Here is a 23741-nt window from a genome sequence, read left to right as displayed (position 1 = left end):
CCTTAAGAGGAATAATCTCCTCCTCGTCATTTGTCGGTCTCACATACTTAGTTTCCACACATTCCCAAGCATCTAGATAATTTGATTGTACCCAGTTCTCGAAACGGCTTTCCCAACCTTTATATTCTTTGATGTTCATTAATTTGGGAGGCTTTTGCATCGTTCCAGTTTCGTTTTCCAGCATTGTGTTCTGTGCAATAGTAATCGGGGTAACCGGAGTAGCGAATGCATTGTAAAATTCCTCTTCCATTTTTAGATTTCAAAAATTTTCCCACAACAGTCCTTAAAAGAGAAATAGCAAGGTTCAGGTGTTTACAAAAGCGAAATTAGTCTAAACTGCACCCTTGGAGCGAAATCAGTATGTTCAAATGAGCGAAACCTCTGATATTGACACAAGAGCGAAATCTGATGTAACTTTGAGCAAAATCACTCAACTTTGGTGACACAAGAGCGAAATTACTTGGTCTTTGGAGCGAAACCCTAAGAAATAATGTTCAATGGAGCGGAATCTGATGGTAACAATAAGCGAAATCACAAAGTCCCTATGAGCGTAACCTCAAATCACTTTGCCACAAGAGCGAAATAACAAGATGTCCAAATAAGAGAAACCTAATCGGATGTTAGTTTGATCCATTTTTAGTTCGTATTTAGGTCTCAAACTTTCCAGGGTTTGTTAATGTCCAATTATCTATGATTTGTGAAATTTTGAACTAATTTTGACGGTAAATCTCTCTAAAATGATGAAAGAAGGTGTAGAAGTAAGAAATCTCGATGAATTCCAGCTAATCTCTGCAGAACTCCTCCTCCTGAAGCTCTGATACCATTTGTAGAATCGTGTTTCGACCCGAACGAGTCGTTCAGAGGAGTTTTGATCAGATACAGGTGCGGAAAACAAGTATCTGACTTAGAAACAGCTAGCAAATCACTTTTAACACCCTTCCGTATTGATATCTGACAGATTACATCCAAAACTCACACCGGCAGCACCTCGGTATGGTATACAAGAGTCTAATGCATGATTTCGCTTATAAGCACCTATATATAGTGCATGGGGTTTCGCTCCAATGGACATGTACACATGAGCGAAACCTCCATTTGTTCAAATAAGCGAAACCCTAAGCTACCCTATGAGCGAAATTATCATCCTAATTACATACATTCTTCAGTTTTCTCGTAAAATGTGCCCTGATCTAACAATCTAAGACTAAGACTCGATACAAGACGAAGTCGACAGATGCATGCACCAAAAGAGTACCTAAATTGTTTATCTTTCGAAATGCATTGTTTATTCAAACGTATTCCTTATCCTACAAACTATTTCCACATAACTCACATACACGAAATTCTTAATCATACCGTAAACGCTTGTTCCTCGCTTCAACATCTTACGAAATGCTACTCATCAACTTAGTCGGTCTAATAAATCCATTGACCACAAAAAGTTCGTATTCAACGTAATTATTTAAAACACGCTCATCTCATATTATTATACTAAAGATTTTTATTTTCAATTGGGAATCAAACCAACTTTTCATGAACACCTACAAAATATTAAAAATATTGTTTGACATTCACTAAAACTCTTTACAAAATCAATAAAATATTTTATTAAGAACACTTTTCAACAATCACCAAGTTCATATACTAATTTTCTTTTCTAAGGATCAACATTTTCACCGGAACCTCTAAACTTCGAATTTCTTCTTTAATGCAAGATCATTTAAAACGATACAAACTTACTAACTTCTGGAACCTTTTCAACACCACCCATATGTTAATTTAACTCAAAACATGTGGGCAAGAAAATTTCTTAAGGACCGACAATTTTCAACTATGTAAAATTTTTAAAGCCATAGTAGCATTTCTATTCTTTTACAAAGTACAATTCACATAATCAATAGATGTTTTATACTCCCTTTACACTCACAAAGTAGATTCTACATTCCATGACAACTCAATCTATTTCGATACAATTAAACTTCACGTTTTGCTCAAACAACTATACATGCAAATCATCTTACGTGTTTTACTTACACACTTATGTTTACTCTTATATTCATGTTCGTATTTATACTCATGCAATCACGTTTACATTAATATTTATACTCATACACTTACGCTTACACTTATATCCATATTCATATCTATACTCATACTCGTACTCTTATCCTTATGATTTATGTTTATACTTACATGAGTATTCGTACTTAAACTTATACTATGTTCATGCTCTTATTCATACTCAAGATTTATACATTCGCACCTGTACGCGAGCAAAACCCGAGGGATTCGCTTACATTGGTCTTATACTATTTGAACGCAAACATGCTTATATACTACATTCTTACACGCACACAATCTTATTTTCAGAATTTATGCATACCTTAATTCATACGCAACTAGTACAAGCTACGCGGATCATGCGACGATCAGTATAATCGTGGGTGCACACGGGATTATAGTGATAAGCGCATGAGAACATAGAGTGTACTACTGTGTATGGTAAAACACGGAATGTAACATTGCACCAAATAACGAAACGGACGTAACGTGGTCGAAACATGGTGGATACGCCGCTAGTACTTCCTATATATAAGTGTTTTCACCATATTACTAAACTTTCGTAAAACGTGCCATGAGAAATTTAGTGTTTGCATACCTTATGGACTCACTACAAACTTTAACAACTCACAAACGCATTATATCCGATTATCCACGACGAGACTTCATTCTTAACACATCGCTTTCGTGTGTCCAATACACATATCATCCTTATACTCCCATACATGGTTAGATCAATCAAATCACCCCATACTTCCATCATCCTCCGCAATCTTGTCTTTTTATACAAACCTCGCTTACAATCAATCGGCTTAAACGTTCGAATCCTAACATGTCACACCCCAACCGATGGCGGAATCATCGGGGCATGGCACTGAGCGAAACAGATTGTTCAGAAGTTTCCATAACATCTATTTATATAATCCAGTTAAAGATACGTCCCATACCGTATCCCGAATAAACAAATACATTACTACAGATTACATCCAAACAAGTAATTCTGTTCCGACAACTCAGATTTTAATAAAATGAATATTGTTCAAAATGCTTCTAGAGACTCGATCTGCAAGATCTACAGACAACTATGCTCTAGATGCTTATTCCTAGCTCGCCTTCCTAGCAGGTAAGCATCCTAATTGCCTGTCACATACGTTAAAATAAAGTCAATACATATAATGTAAAGGTGAGCATACAAGTTTAATAATAGCATGTAGAGTTCGAAATAGTTTACGCATAACCAGCACGTACACAGAGGAAAACGAAGCATGTTAATTATCGACATGGACCTATCAATACCAGTGACTGCGGGTTGACTGTCCGAGACAGTTCGCAATACATGATTACCATCGTAATCCATGCAAGTAATTGTCCTTAACAACCCCCGTGTGAACGGGTGCTGAGTCCAAACTATAGTACTACGTCGTTAAGGCAGGTAGACAGTATTCCACGTGTAAACACAATCAACGAGCATTCATTTAGTCACGTAATACATGCAATTTGGTTAGCGTTCAAACAATTGAGTAGTGTGTTCGATAGTGGTTTTTGATAAGTAACGTATGTAACACCCAAAAGTGCTAAAAGCAAAAAGGGATCGAGTATACTCACAGCGATTGATTGATGGATTGAAGGGAGCGCTCGAGAGTAAGGTTAGCCTGCACAGTTCGATAGCATAACGATGAATACACGTAGAATGGAAACAAGTGTAAGTGGGTCGAACAGCCTGGTCGATCGAACGGCAGATTCGATCGAGTGGGTTGTTCGTTCGGCTGGACAATTCGTTCGGACAGCCTACTCGATCGGTCGATAGGCTCGATCGGTTGGACTGTTCGAGTGGATTGTTTCTTCCATTGAGTAGGATGTGTTTGTGTATGATGGTTTGAACTTTTGAAGTTTTTGTTGTAGCATTTGAGAACACTGAAGTGTACTTACCTTTCAGGTCGATCGATCGAACGGTCTGTTCGATCGGTCGGCTTAACCGATCGGTTAGGAACTTCAGCAGTAGTTCTCAGCAGGGTGTCACTCGATCGAGCAGCATATTCGATCGAACAGCCTGTTCGTTCTGATAGCATGTTCGATCAGGTGGCACTCCAATGCATCGAACGAGTTAAAAATCGATTCGGTGTTGAAGCATAGTATCTCATGATCCGAAGAGTAATGTTTACAATCGAACAACATGTTCGATCGGGCATCACTTCGTTCAATACCATACTTCATGAAGTTGTGAAATGTGGGACCCTGTGCTAGCCGATCGGCTGGCCCGGTCGATCGACTGGCATGTCCGATCGGCTGGGTTGTTCGTTCGAACAGCCTAGCCGTTCGGCCAGCATTCTGACCTGGTCGGCCTTTCGTCTAACACTTGGCTGTTTTGATTATTTGACATTATATTGAGGTAGTTTGACAACGAGCTGAACCATGGAACTTCCATTCTTACTTGTTTCACCTGTTCGGACAGGAATCACCCAAATCCGGCCAGTGAACGGTTCGGAACGGTAGTTTAATGTTTAACCCAAAATCGGTGAACCTCGTAAATAGAATCCGAATCTTGAACCACTCATCCACTAGAATATTTGGTGAGTTGGCTCAAGCTCCGTTTCTACCGGTTTGAAGGCATTGAGCGTAAAAGAGTTGAAAGAAAGTTGGAATTCCTTCTTTCAATCCTTCACATCATGGAAATGTTTAGATCTTCGGTAGATCTTAGCTTGTTTATGTGGAAATAGGCTAGATCCGAGCCATTCATGGTGGATTGAAGCCAAAACATGGTGTTCTTGAAGAACACCATGATGACATCACCTAAGAACGCCTAGATCTTGGTGATTTCACGGTTAGGAATCAAAAACTGAAAGATAGTAAGGTGTAGGAGCAGGTTTTGATTAAGAAAGTACAAGATTTAGGATGGAAACTTACTGAAATCGGAAGAAATCTGAGGAAAGAGGAGGAGCACGAGCTGGTCGGTCAGAACTTTCCAAAAGTGGTAAAGAGTGACAATGACAGCCCTATTTATAGGCTCCAAAAGAGGAAAGGGCTGGCCGATCGGCCAGGCTTCCCCGATCGGACAGCCTGCTCGATCGAACAGCCTGTTCGATCGGCTGGGCTGTTCGATCGGCTGTTAGCCTGATCGATCAACAGCCTGGTTCGAGGGTTCGGGCGACGATTTTCGATATTTCGGTTTCGAGCGAAGGCGCTACGAGTACGATAGAGTTTCCTATTCAAATTACTTTCAGTCCCAACTACTATATCTAACATACAATCATCTATAATTCACCTTATCCTAACGTTACCATTTGTCATAGTTCGATTTCGATTGTATTCAATTTGAGTTTCGAGCTTCGATTCGAGTTTCGATTGATTCGATTGATTAACACACACACAACATAAAATAAACACGCACAGGTAATACATAAGGCACACACACACGTATAACAACACCCGAAGCTCGCGTAATTCGAGATTCGAGTTCGATGATAGTTAGATCGGTTTGATTATAGATTAGTTGACTTTATCGCATTGTTACTTCTTACCATCCACAGTCGTAAATCGGTTCGCGTTAAAACATTCGATTACTTCGATTCTTTCTGATTACAATACGTACTCCACATAATACAAATAAAATTTGAAAATAGACTTACAGTCAAAGAAAGTCAAAGTTGACTTGGACTTTGACTTTGACTTTGACATTCGAAAACACAGGGTGTTACATAACAATACCGCCTTACCTTTCAAAACACACGTAGTTGGCCATTGCCTCCAAAACCGTTTTACGAAACGTCGAACCTTCTCATTCCCCTCAATAGAACTATTTTCTACAAATATGTGATTAAGTACTATCCTTTACACTTTTCATGCAAACTACCTCACCTTTCATCAAATACAAACTGTTTATACAAAATTCTCCTTCTTAAATACGACACATTTTTAATACATCTCCAATTTGAGTTATTCAAAACTGTGTAGGCCCATTTTGCCTATGCACGCACGTACACGTTTTCACTCATGTTTGATGCCTCAAATCATTTTAGACACACGAACTCTTTTACAAACCTACCTCTTCGTTCTTCAAAATTTCATACTTTTCAAAACATTTCAAACTTCCAAGTCTCGATTTTTGACGATCATTCTTCTAGCCAAAACACATTAAAAAAATCTTCCTCTTGAATAAATTTCGGGACGAAATTTCCTAAAGTAGGGGAGACTGTAACGCTCCGCACTTTTGTACTTTCTTATTTTAGCAAGTCTTGTCGTACCATCTATTTTAGACACTTGTACTCTTGTTGAATTTTATTTTCGATTCTATTTGTAATCCGAGACGATTGATCATAATGAACACGAAATAATTTTTTTATCATACTCAAGTTATTCTTGTTAGAGTTATCTGCAACTTGTAATCACGACTCACATTTTGAACGATATATTATTCAAAATTCTTGATTCTTTATTACGCCTTAATGTTTGGTACTCGTTAAGCTGATTAGTACAATATCAGGTAATATTCTAATTAGTGAGATAATGATGAAATTTGTGGGAAAGTATTATTCCATAATTATTTAGTTCAATCAGGTGAGATTAGGCCCTAAACTTTTATAAAAGTTGCAAGATTTTTATATAATGTGTAAGTGTTATTCTTATAATAATAATAATAATAATAATAATAATAATAATAATAATAATAATAATAATAATAATTTTGGCCAATGGGGCCTTATCCAAAGAATATCATAAAAATCTCACAAATCTCTTACACCACCACTCACAATTTAACCCATTCTTACTTCTACCTAATCATTTTTTTCCCTTTCCAAGACACTCTCTCTCCTCTCTCTCCTCTCTCCTCCTCCTTATAATCGACCACCACCTCCCTCATTCACTTCACCTTTCATTTTTTTCACTTCTTCCAAATTACTCCCATTTACACCTTTCTTTTCACACACATAAGAGTTCTTGGACATTTCTTGAAAATCCAAGCAACTTTAGGAGCATTTCAAGGAGGATTCATCAACCAGAAGCTCTTTTTGATCCTAGAAATCCTAGTGTGTCCATCACCACATTGAGGTAAAAAGTGCAATACCCTACTATTTTGAACAAAAACTTTATTAAACATTCTTAAACTCATGTTTTAACGATACAAACCTATGTCCTTATGCCACTAATCAAGTCTATGATTAGTGTGCTTAAAAACAAGGTTGTTACATACAAATCAGAGGTGTTTAATCCCTCCAAACTTTCTATTTTATAGGTGTTTTAACCACACAAGTGTTGATTTATGTGTGATTACTTTGAAAGCTTGGACTATCCTACTTGTAATCCACCCTCACTTGATGACTTTCTCTTAGTTAATGTGTATGTTTCATTTCCATATTATTCATTCATGACCATCCTTGTTGTCCTTTTGACAAGTTGTGCATTGGTGAATCTATGAAAGAGGTTTTAAAAGGAAGGTCATCCTCCTACCTCTATGCATGACTTCCATGATAATCCTTGATATACTTGTTGGACTATACTTATGCAAGATACTAAATAGAATATATAAAATATATAAACCGAGCCCTTGATGTTAATGAAGTGATTACTTGTCATGGTACTAAGTTGCATCGTCTAAGTACTTAAACTCTCGTTATGATTCTAATGGGTATTTCAACCATGAAATCATTCAAACCCTTAAGGGTTTTATAGTGTCAAGAACGAGTATTAGGTACTACAGGATTATTTTCTTGTATACTTACTTTTGTACATTTAACTCCGAATCCTAATCCTCCATTAATCATCCAATACTCATACACCTATGTTCCTCGTGTAGAAGGACTCGGTGTTCTACCTATAAACTAACAACTCTTCACGAATTAACAAGTGGAAGCTTGCAAAACCGTGAGTATACTCGATCCTTTTTTACGTTTAAGCACTTTGGGTGCAACATGTATTCTATATAAAAACACGCAACACGTGAAACTTGTTATTATTCACACTCTATCCGCATTTAAACATGAAACATTTTGATGCTTGTTGATCTCATATGCTATGTATACTTCGATCAAGCCTACCTTAACAATTATAGCGCTATAGGATTAACGCACCGCCCATTAGTCTTGGGGTATTGTTAAGTTAAACATGTTAACCTCCCGCTACTCTCTTGGGATAGGCAAAATTAACGCATTGTATACTTGGGTTTGATCATATATTGCACCATTTCAGCATATTAGTAACTTGCATAATATTATTCGTGTTCGATGTGAGCCTTTAAACGATTTTATTCTATATTATGCTATGTATGAAAACTTGTATACTCGCCAACTTTTTGTTGATATATTTTAATACATGTTACAGGTTGAGGTTGATAGACGAGATGATGTTATGAGAAGAAACGCAATTTAGGTGGACTTAGAAACACACCTAGATTAAATTGTTATTTTGATGTGTTGTTTGAAACGATGTTGTCTTTTATATGGATCTTTGTATGACATTTTTAGTCTTGATAAGTTTGAATTATATTGTCACATAGTGTTACGAAGTTTGAGCAATTTGTTCGTCTCATCCCGATGTTTTCGCCATTGGTTGGGGTGTGACATTTGATTAATAAAGCTTCACAATTATGTCCCTGGGATTCCACATGATGTCTATGCCTCCAAGTGATGCTACCAATTCCTTGAGTAGATGGATATTAAAATGTCAACAAAAAAAAGATCTTTGTTGTCTTCCTTTTCAATGTTGGTTGTTGGCTGCGAAACTTAATCCCACACATGCACTTTGTTTCAACCGTAAGCCCCATTAACCATCCGTAAACCACAAGTCCAATTGCCTGTTTGTTTTTGTGAACCATGATTGAAACCGTAGGTCACGGTTATTAGCCCGTAAGTCCCATCGCATAATCCAGCTCCCACTTTCTTATCACATACAACTTTCACTTATTTGCACAATGGCCCCCTGAATTTTAGTAACTCATATCTCTTGCATATTAAAGCTATTTTCTAACCCGAACACATACCGAACAATCTTGTTTAACCCGTTTATCATCTTTGGATGTTCCGCTTCATCTCTAAGCTCTTTAACTTTACCGAATTAAGCAATTAAACCTGCAAGACCACCATTTCTCGTAGTTACCTTATTCGATACATATACTTACTTAAAACCGAATAAAACACACAAGTTAAACACCTTAAAACTCAGTTTTCACTCTCTACATCAGGCGGGGCAAGCGGTACTGAAAGCAGAGTCAAAGAAAGTGGAAAAGCACACGAAAGCTTGCAAGGATAATCAGCATGCCTTTGTCCCCCTGGCGTTTGACACGTTCGGCTCCTTGGCACCGGAGGCGGTTCGGTTCTTGGCTAGAGTTCAACGTGTGGTCCACAACAACTTTTCGACCCCTAAGGGGCGATGCTTTGTTTTTAGTAGATTACGTTTTTCTATTCAGAAGGGGATGACGGCCTAGTTTGTTGCTCGTCTACCTGCTATCCTTATTTAATTTGCCTTGGTGATTGGAATGAAACAAACTTTGTTAAAAAAAGTTAATAATAGAACTTGATTTGAGATTGGTGATGATTTTGGGATTAAACATGGTTTAAAATACGTTTTAAAATATGTTTTAAAAACGTGGAAAACGCCATAATTTAAGGGGAAACTATGACGAAATTTTCTAAAATCCTAATCATGATTAAGGTGTAATTAAAATGTGACTAACATGACTAAACGTATTTAGTGACCTTAATCATGATTAGGCAAGTCTTAATGGAAAAGTTACTCGGGCGACTAGGGAACGCCTAGCGTCTTTTTTTTTTTTTTTTTTTTTTTTTTTGCAACACTGGGCAATATAAACCATACACAGCGCTCGTATTGTACCAAACCAACCAGGCGGGTACCGCACATCAATACCGGTATCTTTTCATGGTTTTTCGGGTTCACTAGCTTATAATTTAACTTGATTTTTAATACAATCACACACCTTATCACTATAAACAATATTTTATGTTTTGTGCATATACCGAATCCCTCCCGCATTACGCGTAGAATCCATCCAACTAGTGAAAAATCCGCAAACAAGACGGGTAATCAATACGGATACCCAAACAATCCAGTGTATGTATGTGGCGCCAAACACTCCAAACTGATTTTCTAACGATAACATCAACAACCACAATCTCAATCACAAATCAACCAGCAGCAACAGAACAAAACCCTAAATCAATCAATGGCGGTTCACTGCAACTTCACAAGCACCGATCTCTCATCACTAACCCTAACCAACCGCCCACACTTCACCTACAAGACCTCCTCTCTCTCTCCAAAACCTCTCTCCACTCGCAAACTTAACCGATCTCTCGTCCGTTCAATCGCCACCGATTCCAACGGCGGCGATGGCGCAACGTCGCCGGAAGTTGCAGGTAAGAAGAAGCGGTTATCGGAGCAGTCTGCGTGGGAGGCGACGGATGCGGAAGGGAATGATTACTTGTATAGGCTTGGAAAAGAGTCGGAGAATATGAATATTGCTGTTGGAGCTAGGGCTGGAGTTATTGATGATCTGTTTGTTGGAGATTTCCTCGGAAAGGACTGTATGTTGTTGAATAATCGTTCGGTTTTACACGCTTGAGTGTTTGATTTGTTGATAGTATGTGCTGTGTTTTTGTGAATTGTGGCTTGAGATTGTGAAATTAGGGGTTGGATGTTGTTTGGTGTTTGTTTGGAAATGTAATTAGTGAACTTGAGATTTGAGGTAAAAGTAAAAGTGCATTTAGTTCGACTTAAGGGAGTATCAATATTAGTTGGAGTTTTTATATTGCTTGCACATTGACATTATGAGTTCTGATTTAGACCTGGTTTTGCCCTAAGTTTGAACTTCTAGAGTCTAGACATTAGATGTATGGAGGAAGTATGTCAGATATGTTCTAGCTAGGGATGTAAATGGGCCAAGCTGCTCATGAGCTGCTAGAGATCGGCTCGCTCAAAGCTTGAATAAAGCCTAGCTTAAACGAGCCCGAGCCTAAAAATAAGCTTGTTTAATAAACAAGTTGGAGCTCGAGCTTCGCTTAACGAGCTCGGGCTGGCTTGCGAGCTTAAACGAGCCTATTGTTTATATATTTTTTAAATATTAAATATGTATTTAAATATTAGTTATTATTTTTTTATAAAAATAAGATAAAAATAACAAAATATAATATAAAATATTATATATAAAAGTAATATTTACAAATACATATAAAAAATAAATATAAATGTATTTAGATTAATTAATAAATAATAAACTAGCCGAGCTTCAGCTTGAAAACTACTGACAAGCTAAGCTCGAGGTTTGGAAACAAAGCTCGTTTCGAGCTCTGTGAGAGTTCTCGCAAGTTAAATGAGCCGAGTTCACGCCTAGGCGAGCTTGGACTCGGCTAGGTTTCATTTACATTGCTCCTTCTAGCAAACCATAGAGAGACTTTGAGGAGAAAAAATATACTTACATCTTAATATACTATTTTGAAAGATTCCACCAAAAAAATAATAATTTCAAAATACGCCTATTATATTGAATTTCTTTAAGATAGTGCACGTTTGAACGAAGATAGCTTGTGATTGTGGTTATCCTTGATTTTACTAGTTTATTATGCTAAGAGCAAAATAAACGAAAATTGAAATAATCCGTAAAATCAGGGAAATTTTGAAATCAGAGCCCTGGAATATGGGATTTGGGCCTGACAGTTGGGCTAAATGAAAAAGCCTTATCATTAGACCTCGTAACTTATCCAGAATCAAAGTTTACATGCTTTTGAAGCATGTATTTCTTCCCATGCATTTTGTATTATTTACACTGGTCCATTAATGACAATATATCTTTTGTGGCACTGTAGCGGATATTGTGTTTGATTATCGTCAAAAAGTAACCAGGTCGTTTGAGTACCTCCAGGGTGATTATTACATTGCTCCAGCTTTTATGGTATATTAGCCTTTAGTCTTCTTTGTTTAATGCTGGCAGCCATCACATGTGTGATTAACGTTTTGTCATTAATTTTATTTTACAGGATAAAGTTGGTAAGTTCTGTTGATCTAGTGATATTCAAGATGCTGAACGTTTCACTCGGAAACCATTGTTACATTGTTATTAAACACTCTGTGGTTTTGCATACGTACTGAAATTGTCAACGTCAAGTTACATTCAGACATATTGTTATCTTCTTAATCATACTTTTCTCAATCATAAATTATTGGTTCTCATGGTTCTTTTTCTGCTTATGTATCTACTTGTGCAGTGGTCCACATTGTGAAGAACTATCTTGCTCATCTTCTTAATACCAATGTTCCGTTGATTTTAGGTAAATAATCTTAATGTTTTCAATCCAAGAGAGATTTTATTCAAAAATTCGTAACATTTTTTTTTGTTGGAGGTGACGACTTTGAAATGTTTATATATTAATGGGTTGATTTGGATTATGTATTGTGTATGAGCCATCAAACAGGTAAAATAAAAAAAAATAGTTAATATAAAAGAAAATGGGCGTCAAAAGTCTCCCAAAGTGCATTTTAATGAATAAAACCTCCTTAATTTATTCATCCATGCAATTAGTTTAATATGAAAAAGGTATATCTTTGTAATCACATTTAGCACATTATCAATTTATAAAAGATTAAAAAATGTATTGATGAACACAACCCGTACCAAAGCCTAGTCTTATCAACAGACAAGACGACATTACCTTAAAGCTGTATTTGTGTGTTGTCCACTTAAGCGTTTCAGTTGCAGACTGATTTCTGTATTGTCACGACTTGTTATGTTATTAGATGTAGCATGTTGTGTTACTTTCTGTAAAAGAAACATTATACGTGATTTTTATGAAGTTACATTTTTTTTACAGGCGTTTGGGGAGGAAAAGGGCAAGGAAAAACATTTCAAACTGAACTTATTTTTCAGGCTATGGGAATTTTGCCTGTGATCATGTCTGCTGGAGAATTGGAATCAGAGAGAGCTGGTAAGATGGCTGTAGTGAACTTACGTATTTTGTCTAACTGAACTTATGTATTTGTAAATTTGTAAACATATTTGTTCCAATTATACAGGGGAACCAGGAAGATTGATACGTGATCGGTATCGTACTGCATCTCAAGTGGTTCAAAATCAGGTTAGAAGCTTTACCTTATTTTTTATTTATTTATTTTTTTTTTTATATCTTGTGCTTGTACATTTAATCATTGTCACTTATATACTTTGACCTGGTTTGACCTCACTATTTTGCCCAAATTTATAAGTTTATGATAATAATCATTGTGTCAAGTATGATTACAAAAGTTATAATATTTAAGTAATAACATAAGATGATTTAGGGGGTCATATGATCTTGACCCGTTTGAGCTGTTTCCTTTTGGCTTCTTCAGGGGAAAATGAGCTGTTTGATGATCAATGATATCGATGCGGGTCTTGGTAGATTTGGTGAGCTACAGTTTAAATTGGATTGCGAAATCTGATTGGATGAAAAATATTGTGTCACGTTAGTTTCCATTTCACTCGCCTTTGATGGATTCAATACTTTAAATTGCTGATCATCTCTCCATACTATATGATTTTAAAATAATCAACCCTCATTTCAGATCATAATGTGCGTAAGTCTTATAAGTCAACAGTTTTATTCATTGTGTTGTTATTCAGGAAACACTCAGATGACTGTCAACAATCAAATAGTTGTTGGCACACTGATGAATTTGTCGGATAATCCTACGAGAGTTAGCATTGGACAAGATTGGCGGGAATCAGATATTACACACAGAATTCCGATTATTGTTACGGGAAATGATTTTTCAACTTTATATGCCCCGTTGGTTCGTGATGGGCGGATGGACAAGTTCTACTGGTAAAGATTTTTATTTTTTTTATTAGAGAAAAATGCCCATATAGTCCCTGTGGTTTACCTAAATTTCACCTTTAGTCCCCCAATATTCTAAAATTACACTCTTGTTCCTTGTTGTTTGACTAGTTGCTACTCAGATAGTCCTTGAAGTGAATGGAGGTTTGTTCTATCAGGTAAGTGGGTGTGAGATGACAAAATTGCCCTTACTCTAAAAGCATTAAAACATTAAAAGTTAAATGGGCCCACTTCTATCATAGAGGTGGGTCCCACCTAACTTTTAAGGTTTTTATATTATTTTTTCGAGTAAGGGCAATTTTGCAATATCACATCCACTTAACTGAGAATACTAACCTCCATCCACTTCAGGGACTATCTGAATAACAACTAGTCGAACCACAGGGAACAAAAGTGTAATTTTAGAAAGTCGGGGACTAAAGGTGAAATTTGTGCAAACCACATGGACTATTTGTGCATTTTTCTCGTTTTATAATTTTGAAGTTTTCTTTAGATGCTAAATTTGTTAAAGAGAAAAATGCTCGGATAGTCCTTGTGGTTTGCTGATTTTTCACCTTTAGTCCCTAACTTTCTAAAATTACACCTATAGTCCCCAATTTTTTGAATTTCGTTCCCGGATAGTCCCTGGCATGGATGGGGGGTTAGTTTTTGGTGTTAGGTGCATGTGAAATGACAAAAATACCCTTACTGTCAAATCAATAACTAAAAAGTTAAAAGAAATATAATTAATATTTTACAATTTATGTGGGACCCACCCTACCCACCTCATCTTCCCCACTCCACACCACCGCCACCATCTACCCCCCCCCCCCTCTCCACTTCAACGTAACCACCACTGCCACAACCACCACCACCACCATCATCACCGCTGCCTCAACCACACTCACCGTCGCACCTCTTCCATCACCGCTACCTGCTCTCCGGCACCAAAATCTCACCGGAATTCCTCCTCCATCAATCCCCTGCATTAGATCAAAGCTCCGGTAAGCCCTCAGTCCTGATTAACTCCGGTACGCCCTACTCCACCTGAACATTCCGACAAGTCGATTATCAGTTCTGATCAACCTCCGGCGAGACGGTTTGTTGATACCCTTCGTGACTCAGTTGAAAGACTTGAATCACTTCACAGGTTACCGATGGATGTTCCTAGTACATGTCTCGTATTTTCTCGAAATAATCAGAGCTTAAAGAAGTCAACAGAACAGCTTTTGACTTTTGGTTTCCAGGTGAGGTGATAAAAGATTCATTTGCGTTGGTATTTGGAAGAATGTTGTTGTCTAAAGAACAAGCAAGTATTTGATCCAGAGCGTACTGAAACAGGCCAGGCCGGGTGTCGAAAACCCTGCCGATGAAGTGAAAAACCGTTTCTTTTTCCGGGAAGAGACTGTGAAGTTCTTGTTCACAAGCAAAGGAGAGATCGATTGATCAATTGGTGCAGATGGATGAGATGCGGACGCCGGAGAAGGTGGTTGGAGTTGGGTGGTCGGAGTTGGGTGGTCGGAGTTGGGTGGGGGTTGAGGGAAAACAGAGAGTTGAAGAGGAGTGGGGTGGGGGTGGATGGGTGATTTTGGATGCTGCAGCAACAGAATTCTGGGATGAACTTCGTGACTTCATGCGGTTAATCTGGTACGGGTCAATCGAGACATATAAACATTTGACAAGAACATCATGTTCATCCAAAGGAGGAAGTGTTTGAGTTTTGATTTCAAACATGGATTCGGGTGGTGCCTCTTCTATATCTGTTTTAATGATGATGAACTTGTTGTTTAGCATTTCCATTTGTGTCCCACCAAAATGATTTTCAAACTCTTGATGAAGGGTCTTTTTATGGGTATAATAATCTCATCGCAGGTGGGTGATGGATGTCGAGAAGAAGAAGAAGAAGATGATAGGGGGTAGGGTGAGGGTGGGGTAGGTTGTGGTGCCCACTTGAAATCAGGGGCGGACCTACCCTTTGGCCAGGGTGGGCGGCCGCACCCCTTGAAAAAAAATTTTAGTGTATATTTTAGTCAAAAAAACTCGACCGCACCCCATAAAAATATGGTTGAACACCTCATCTGCACCCCCAGCAAATAATTTCTGGGTCCGCCACTGCTTGAAATTTGACTTATTAATTAGATTTTTATTTTTTTTATTTATTAAATACCTGGATAGTCCCTGTGGTTTGCCCTTTTTAAGGAAAGGGTATTTTTGTCATTTCACACCCTCTTAACTGAGAAAACTAACTGATGTTAGGCATAGGGACTATCCGGGAACGAAAATTGAAAAGTTGGGGACTATAGCTGTAATTTTAGAAAGTTAGGGACTAAAGGTGAAAAAAGGGCAAACCACTGGGACTATCCGGGCATTTAACTCTTTGTTAAATTATAACACTGGAAATTCAAGCTAGGGGTGGTGATTCGTGTTAGGTTTAGGTTGGTGGCTTAGTATCACCTAGCCCTGACTTGACCCGTTTAATTATCGTGTTGAAAACTTCAACCCTAACCCGTGTAATCCGGATACGACCCATGTAACCAATTTTTTTTAAAAAGGGTGGGTTGGTTAAACTTACAATCGTTAGTTTTTTAGTTCCAATTCTAAACTCTTTGGTGGGGTTAACCCGTTTATCCACAACCCAACCCAACTCAACCCAAACACAACCTGAGTCAAACAGGTTAGACGGTTCGACCCATTTATGAACAAATCCCGTTTAGACCCAACCATAAACCGGTTATCTTTGCCCCTTTCAACATAAATAAGCCACTGACTCCAAACTTTGTAATTTTACAGATTGTGTTAGGATTAAATCCAGGTAGAAAATTGGTGGGGTCGGGGGGATTCAAAAATTGATTGAAACGGGTCTGGGTCGATATGGGTCGATTTGGCATGGGATGGGTCGGGTCGAGCCAGAACATTTTTTGGTCGAAAAAAGGTTACCCACTTTTATCCGGAACACATTTACTTTTACCTACTTTTTTGTCCAAAACATGTTTTTATAAATATTTAGCATTTAGTATGAATACCAAATTTGTGTTATTCAGTAATAATCTGTGTTTTTGAATAAAAATACATTGGAGGCTCCATGCTGAGAAAACACTTTCTGCGACTTTCAACGTGTTTCCTTCCTTATTAGCTACTTTTGTATGTGCTTGACCCATTAGAGGTAACACATAACTCAAATTGGTCTGTTCATTAGTAAATGGGTCAAAATTTCCCACCTCTAGAAATAAGTAGTGTCATTTAACACACACACACACACACACACACATATCCACTATTTAGTAGACATAAGCAATAAGGATCCACTATTTTTTTTTTCTTCTAATTGTACTTACTGCTACCTCATTTACATACTTCTAAAGCTACAATGGTTAATTTCCAATTACATCAATGAAAATGAATGTTATGTGATGTCGATTAATCAATTCTTTAATTTCCAGTTTATTTATCAAATTTATGCGTGTTTTACACTATCTATACTTCAAAAGTTCTCTTAGAAATATTGTTTGTGGAGCAGGCAGCCTACTATGGACGATATCATAAATATTGTGAACAGAATGTATGAGAAAGATGGTTTATCAAAGAAAGATGTTGAAAGCATAGTGACAACATTTCCAAATCAAGGTATTTACATCACCAATCTTTGCCATATATTTTTTTGTGTATGTTGCATCATACATGTGATCATTCTGCACTTATTTGACATTCATACATCATTTTCCTTGCATTAATCATTTTTACATGCTTTGACATTCATACTTACTTTGGCAGCCTTGGACTTTTATGGAGCCCTTAGGTCCCGAACATATGACAGCGCAATCTTGAAGGTAGTTACTGTGCTCACCCTTTATATGAGTTAATATGCTAGTATGCGATATGTATGTTGCGGTTTTCCATCACCAGAGGTGACAATTTTGACCCATTATAAGTAAACAGGCCTATTTGGTTTATGCTTAACAGGTTAAATGGGTTAAGTTTTCAAAAGGTAGGTAAAATGGAAACAGTTTGAACTGGTAGAAAGTCCACCCTAAGTGTAATAAAAATGCACAAAACCACCTAAGTCGTTTTATTTCAAAAACTAGATTATAGGTGTAATGCAGACATAGTTTTTGGCTGAAATTGGCATAAAAAAACTATATTGATAATTTGGGTGGTCTGAGATGTTGTTTTGGAAATTTGGTTCGCTTAGTGTAACAACTTATACATTTGGTGACTTATGCATACTAAAATGCCATTTTCGTCCTTGAGGTTTGGTCAGTTTTACGACTTTAGTCCAAAGGTTTGTTTTCCCGCATCTGGATCCAAAAGGTTTGAAATCTTGCAGTTTTCATCCAGCTCGTTAACTCCATCCATTTTTCTCCACTAACTCAGGGGTATTTTCGTCTTTTTTATTTAGTAAGGGTACTTTGAATACTTGTACATTATGCGAAATGCTTGTACATAATGTGAAAAAAGGCCGAATTGTCCTTTAAGTTAACAAAAAAGACGAAAACACCCCCGACTTAACGGAGAAAAATAGATGGAGTTAATGAGTCGGATGTAAATGGCAAAATTTCAGACATTTTAGATCCCGATGCGGAAAAATAAACCTTTGGACGAAAGTCACAAATCTGGCCAAACCTCAGAGACGAAAATGGCATTTTACTCTTTTTTTTTTCTGGATTAAAACGTTAGTTAATTATAAAATACAAAAGTGAGAAGCTAAAAGGTGTTGCTCCTCCCAAACACACCCGTTTTGACCTAAACTCGTTATAACCGTTACCCAACCAATCAACCCAGCGTCCCACCCAATTTTTCACCTCTGCACCACTGTTAATAAGTTTTAAAGATGATTTGGTGACACTAAATTTGGCTTTGTTTTGTAGTGGGTTAATGATATCGGTGGTCCTGAAACTGTTGGAAGCAAACTCCTCAGACGAAAAAGGGACGAAAATCTCCCTGTGTTTGTACCCCCAAAGGTAATATGTGAAAAGTTTTATAATCTTGTTACCTGGTCCATTTAGCATTCAAGTCGTTTGTTTCATGGTATTATAGGTCTCAACTTTTGAAATTTATGAATTTAAACTGTGTGGTTTGACTTATTTATTCAGCAAACGGTGGAATCTTTACTTGAATCCGGCTATTCACTCATCAAAGAACAGCAGTTGATAATGGAAAGTAAACTTTCAAAGGAGTACATGAAGAACATGGATGATTAACAATAACAAGTTGTAAATATCGACTATAGGTGACAATTCTGACCATTTAATGATGGATTAGTTAATTATGTTGTGTTTTTATCTCAAGCAGACGACATTTGTCAAATGGATCGAACAACTTAAACGGTCTGAAAATTGGGCATAGTATATTTTTTTATGCATACAAGTATACAACGTTATACAAAGATCTAGACTACTGTTTCAATAATATTACATATTAAATATAATATATGTGTACTATAACCACACATACATACACACGTAAAAAGTGGACCAAGAGTGCTTGCGGGTCAACTGGAACCTGTTTTGACCCGTTATCCGTCCGTCTTGTGACCTACTTTGTTGCTTAAATGTGATTCATATGTTTGAAAGGTAAATATGGTGCTGAACCAAGATGCAGCTGCAAATATGGCAAGTTTTCCTGTATAAATTTTAATTGAGTTGTTGGAACGCTATTACATGCAAAACTTAATGGATTTGATCACCAACGTTTTGTCATTTTATGTATAATTCTAGAATTAACGAGTTTTTTTTAAATGTTTAGAACATATTTTATTGGTCCTTATATGAAACATTCAAAGAGTATAAAGATTTGAGAACCGCATAATGTATTTGTATATATTGCTTTAAGTGTGATACACAAGATGGTTACGTAACCACCAACCACCGTCTTTGTTTCTCTCCCCCGCTACTTCTGATTATCTTTTATGCTAACATACAAGTGCATTATGCGTTTCTCGTGGTTCTCAACATAACATATTATTGATTGTAAAAGGAATGTGCCTTTATATGTGTGTACGAACACACACCGGAGGGTTATAACTTATTGTATAAAAGGGGTCTTTTATAGAGTGTAGGAAGAAAACTCAGCCCTTGAATAAATCAATTTAGGGTGAAGATTGATTTGGTGGTAAAATTATGATTAATAGTAAGTAAATGATGGAGTGAGTGTAGGAAGTAAATGTTTTGGTGGAAGCTTCGGGCAGATCGTTGGGGGGGGGGGGGGGGGGGGAGGGGTGATAAACATTTGGTACACGAAGGTTTTCACGAAGAATTCTGTGGTTACAGACACAAATTTTTTGCTTATATCAGGGTTCCTTGTAGAAGATGGGTCGCCGATAAATGTTTTGAATGTGTACACCCCTCAAAAAGTGGCTTCTAAAAGGATGTTATGGGACAAACTTAAAGAGGTTATTGGTAGTTTTCAAGGCATGTGGGTTATTCTGGGGGATTTTAATGTTGTTCGTTGTTCAAAAGAAAGGAAGAATTCTCGATTTAATTATTCGAGTGCGTGGGATTTTAATAGTTTCATTGATGATGCCGGTTTACATGAATATTATATGAGGGGAAACAGGTTTACTTTCGTAGCAGAAAACAATGGAGATATCAGATTGAGTAAGATTCATAGAGTTTTTGTTTGCCAAAGAATTTTTAACAGATGGCCAACGGCGTGTCTTAGGGCCCTTCCGAGAGAGTTATCAGACCATACTCCTTTGCTTCTGTCTTTGGTTGACTCCAATTCTGGGGTTAAACCTTTCAGATGGTTTAACTCTTGGTTGGATAGAGAGGGTTGTCAGGAGGTGGTCTCTAAAGCCTTGGATGTTGACGCGTGGTCCGTAGGACAACCCTTAAGTGCCTTAAAAAGATTAAAATCCCATACTATACACGATTATTTGCTTGAACTTGGTAACTACGATAAGTTTGATGTTGCAGGTGTTAAAGTGCCTAATGATTGGCTTTTGAGAAGATTTGATGGAAGTTGCAAGATGGTGGAAACAAGAATGGAGAAATAAACACGTAACAAAAAGAACAAGGAAAATAGCTTCAGACAGCGCCGTAGCCTACGGCTATGGCCGTAGGTTACGGCTCCAACTCCCTCAAAATACCACCGCCGTAGGACAGAAGAGACTTGCCGTAAAGGAATAGTGGGTGCCGTAAGCTACGGTACCCGGCGTAGCTTACGGCACTATTTTTGACTTTTTGGACTTTGCTGACCGTCGTAAGCTACGACCCTCAGCGTAGCTTACGGCGCCATCTGGTGTATTTTGTAACTTCCACATTTAATGGCCATTTCAAGATGATTTATGGGTTCCTATCATGTTCATTCGGTTACACATCATTGGAGACACGAATTTGGCTGCACTTGGAGAGTTCTTGAGAGCTTGAAACAATTTCTAATCATTTTGTTAGTGTTTTGAATCCATATGAACATTGAACTAATTGTGAAGATGATTGTCAAAGCCATGTGTGGCTAAACTTTTGATGACTATCTTGGGTTGAAGGTTTGTGTAAGACTTTGTGCTTTGATTTCATATTTCTAGAATAACGAATTCGTCTTTATGATTTGTTTGTTATGGTGTGTGATTGCTTGTTTGTAAATTGTTAATTCGTATGCTAATCTTGTTCGAAACTATACGTTCTTGGTGTCGTTGGCAATCGAGATATCATAGGTAGAATTAGGATTAGGTATTGATTAATTGGTCATCGGGTAACAACCTCGCGTTCTAGGAATCCGAGTACTTAGTTCCCTTTCATCACAACAAGTAATCATACATGAATCATGTCTATGTGATTCTTTCTAGTTGAATGTTAGCATGAATGTCGAAGCAAACCGGAAACTTAAGATAGTCATTTGTTTCTAAATTGTTTACAAACCAAATTTTCCATTTTTGCAATTACATTAGTAATCTTAGTTTTAAAATCAAACAATCCAACTCTTGAATTTACTTTTAATGCAATTAGTTTAATCTTAGTTAACTTAGATACACTTTCAAATAACACATATTCCACAAACTCCCTGTGTTCGATACCCACTTGCCACTAACTATTTAGCAGTAATTGGATTAAATTTGATTGTGACCACGACATCACGTCAAATTTTGGCGCCGTTGCCGGGGAGTAGTGCGCAACGTGTGTTATTTTTGATCTTTTTAAGTTTGTTATTTTTCTGGTTTACGCTGGGTGTGTTAATGTGCAGGTATTTACAGGTGCATGCGTACTAGAAGCTCTCACAAGCTATCACCATTGGCATTTGATCCAGAGATTGAACGAACTTTGAGAAGTAACAGAATTTTGTTAAGGGAAAACAAAATCAGTGGTTCACCAACAACACTAACTACACCAATTACACCACTTAGATACATGGATCCACCGCCACCACCACCCACTACGGGTGAGCTTATACCACCTTTCATACCATCATCAACTCAACCTTCACCAAATACCACCATGCCTAACACCACTACTGACCCTACTCCACCTCATGATGTTACACCAACCAACACTACACAACCTATTACCACCCACGATGAACCTACACTTACTTTTAACCCTTCTACTACAATTCCACCATTCTCCCATTTCTTCCCAGGTTCGAGTCAATCATCTTCAACCTATTTAATACCACCAAATTCAACCATTGTTCATGCTACTTCTACATTTAGACCATCGAATCAATCGGGTTTCCAATATTCATCTTTTCCATTTGGACAATCTTCGGGTATAGGAGGAGATGGATATGATGAAGGGTATGAGGAGTTTGAGGGATATGAGGAAGAAGGATATGCATATGGGGGTGATGGAGATCAAGGGGAGTTTACTTATGTACAAGGTCAAACTCAAGGGATGCCAAGTGTTGGTGGGATTCTTCAACAACAAATTATACCACAACATATTCGGCCAAGGCCTCAAGGGCCACAATTGCAACGTCCTACACCATTGCAACAAGTTCGTCCACAAAATGCACAACCACAATTCCAAAGGCCAATTCAACACCCACCGATGCCACAACATCAATTTCAACCACATGTACCTCAAGGGCCTATGCAAAGACCAATGGGTCCTATTCGTCCAAGGGGTCGGTTGGGTGTACCAAGAAGACATCTTCGATAACATGCAAGAGGCATTGAAGCACATTTTAGACCGCTGATCACTCATAATCCTTCACCGGTAGTTATTCCTCACAATAATCAAGGGAGGACATTTGAAGTGAGAACCAATTCATTGCAAAGCTTACCAAAGTATAAGGGTCTAGCAACGGAGGAGCCTTATTTTCATTGGAGGCTTATGACTCGATTTGCAACACTCTTGGGAGTCAAGGATTTTCAGCCGATGATGTCAAATTTGTACTATTCCAATTTTCTTTGGAAGACAAGGCGAAAAAGTGGTTCTACACATTACCTTCGGCATCTATCTATACATGGGCGGAGATGCAACAAATTTTCTTAGATGAATTTTACACTGCTCAAAAGACAAATGATGCTAGAAAAGGGTTAAGAAGTTTTCAACAACAACAAGGTGAGATGTTCCATGAGGCCTTTGAACGTTTTAAATGATGATAAAGAATTGTCCTCATCATGGGATTGAGCTTTGGGAATTGATGAATGCTTTCCATGAGGGGTTAAGTGCCGAAGATGCTCGCGATTTAATGTATATCACCAATGGTACTTTTGGTACAAACTACGAGCATGACGATTGGGAATTTTTGGAGCAAATGGCAATCACATCAAAAAGAAAAGCTCAAGCATCAAGGAGAGCACGACCGGCCATTACCCGAACTCAAGTGCATGCGGTAGACGATGGTAATGTTCAAACTTCTAACCAAACTTATGATGTTTGTGCAATTTGTAATGAGATAGGACATGCGGCTGAAAATTGCCAAGGATGTGAAGGGCAATATGAAGAGGTT

General features: G+C 37.6%; 2 protein-coding genes and 1 non-coding gene across 4 annotated transcripts; 2 read left to right on the top strand and 1 right to left on the bottom strand.

Moving 5' to 3' along the window:
* The first annotated feature begins 10063 nt into the window (after nt 1-10063).
* On the top strand, nt 10064-19710 carry LOC110873786 (ribulose bisphosphate carboxylase/oxygenase activase, chloroplastic). 2 transcript variants are annotated; one of them, XM_022122784.2, is made up of 13 exons: nt 10064-10595; nt 11874-11959; nt 12045-12054; nt 12273-12335; nt 12876-12989; nt 13078-13139; nt 13393-13447; nt 13664-13865; nt 17374-17480; nt 17628-17683; nt 18722-18814; nt 18947-19083; nt 19427-19710. In XM_022122784.2, exons 1-12 carry the CDS (start codon nt 10235-10237, stop codon nt 19052-19054), a joined length of 1317 nt encoding a protein of 438 aa, XP_021978476.1. In that variant the 5' UTR covers nt 10064-10234; the 3' UTR covers nt 19055-19083; nt 19427-19710. The 2 variants fall into 2 exon arrangements, with proteins under 2 accessions (XP_021978476.1, XP_021978475.1); XM_022122783.2 differs by lacking the exon at nt 19427-19710 and having other exon boundaries at nt 18947-19239.
* On the top strand, nt 19433-20847 carry LOC118481036. The gene is made up of 2 exons (XM_035976121.1): nt 19433-19469; nt 20147-20847. Exons 1-2 carry the CDS (start codon nt 19433-19435, stop codon nt 20845-20847), a joined length of 738 nt encoding a protein of 245 aa, XP_035832014.1.
* Nucleotides 20848-23311: 2464 nt separating this feature from the next.
* On the bottom strand, nt 23312-23416 carry LOC118481424. Its single transcript, XR_004865632.1, has one exon. It is a non-coding gene; the product is annotated as a small nucleolar RNA R71 (small nucleolar RNA).
* Nucleotides 23417-23741: the final 325 nt, after the last annotated feature.

Source organism: Helianthus annuus, chromosome 8 (assembly GCF_002127325.2).
Source record: "Helianthus annuus cultivar XRQ/B chromosome 8, HanXRQr2.0-SUNRISE, whole genome shotgun sequence".
NCBI classification, from domain to species: domain Eukaryota; kingdom Viridiplantae; phylum Streptophyta; class Magnoliopsida; order Asterales; family Asteraceae; genus Helianthus; species Helianthus annuus.
Note: the sequence above shows the minus strand (reverse complement) of the source record. Positions and strands in the feature narration are given on the sequence as shown.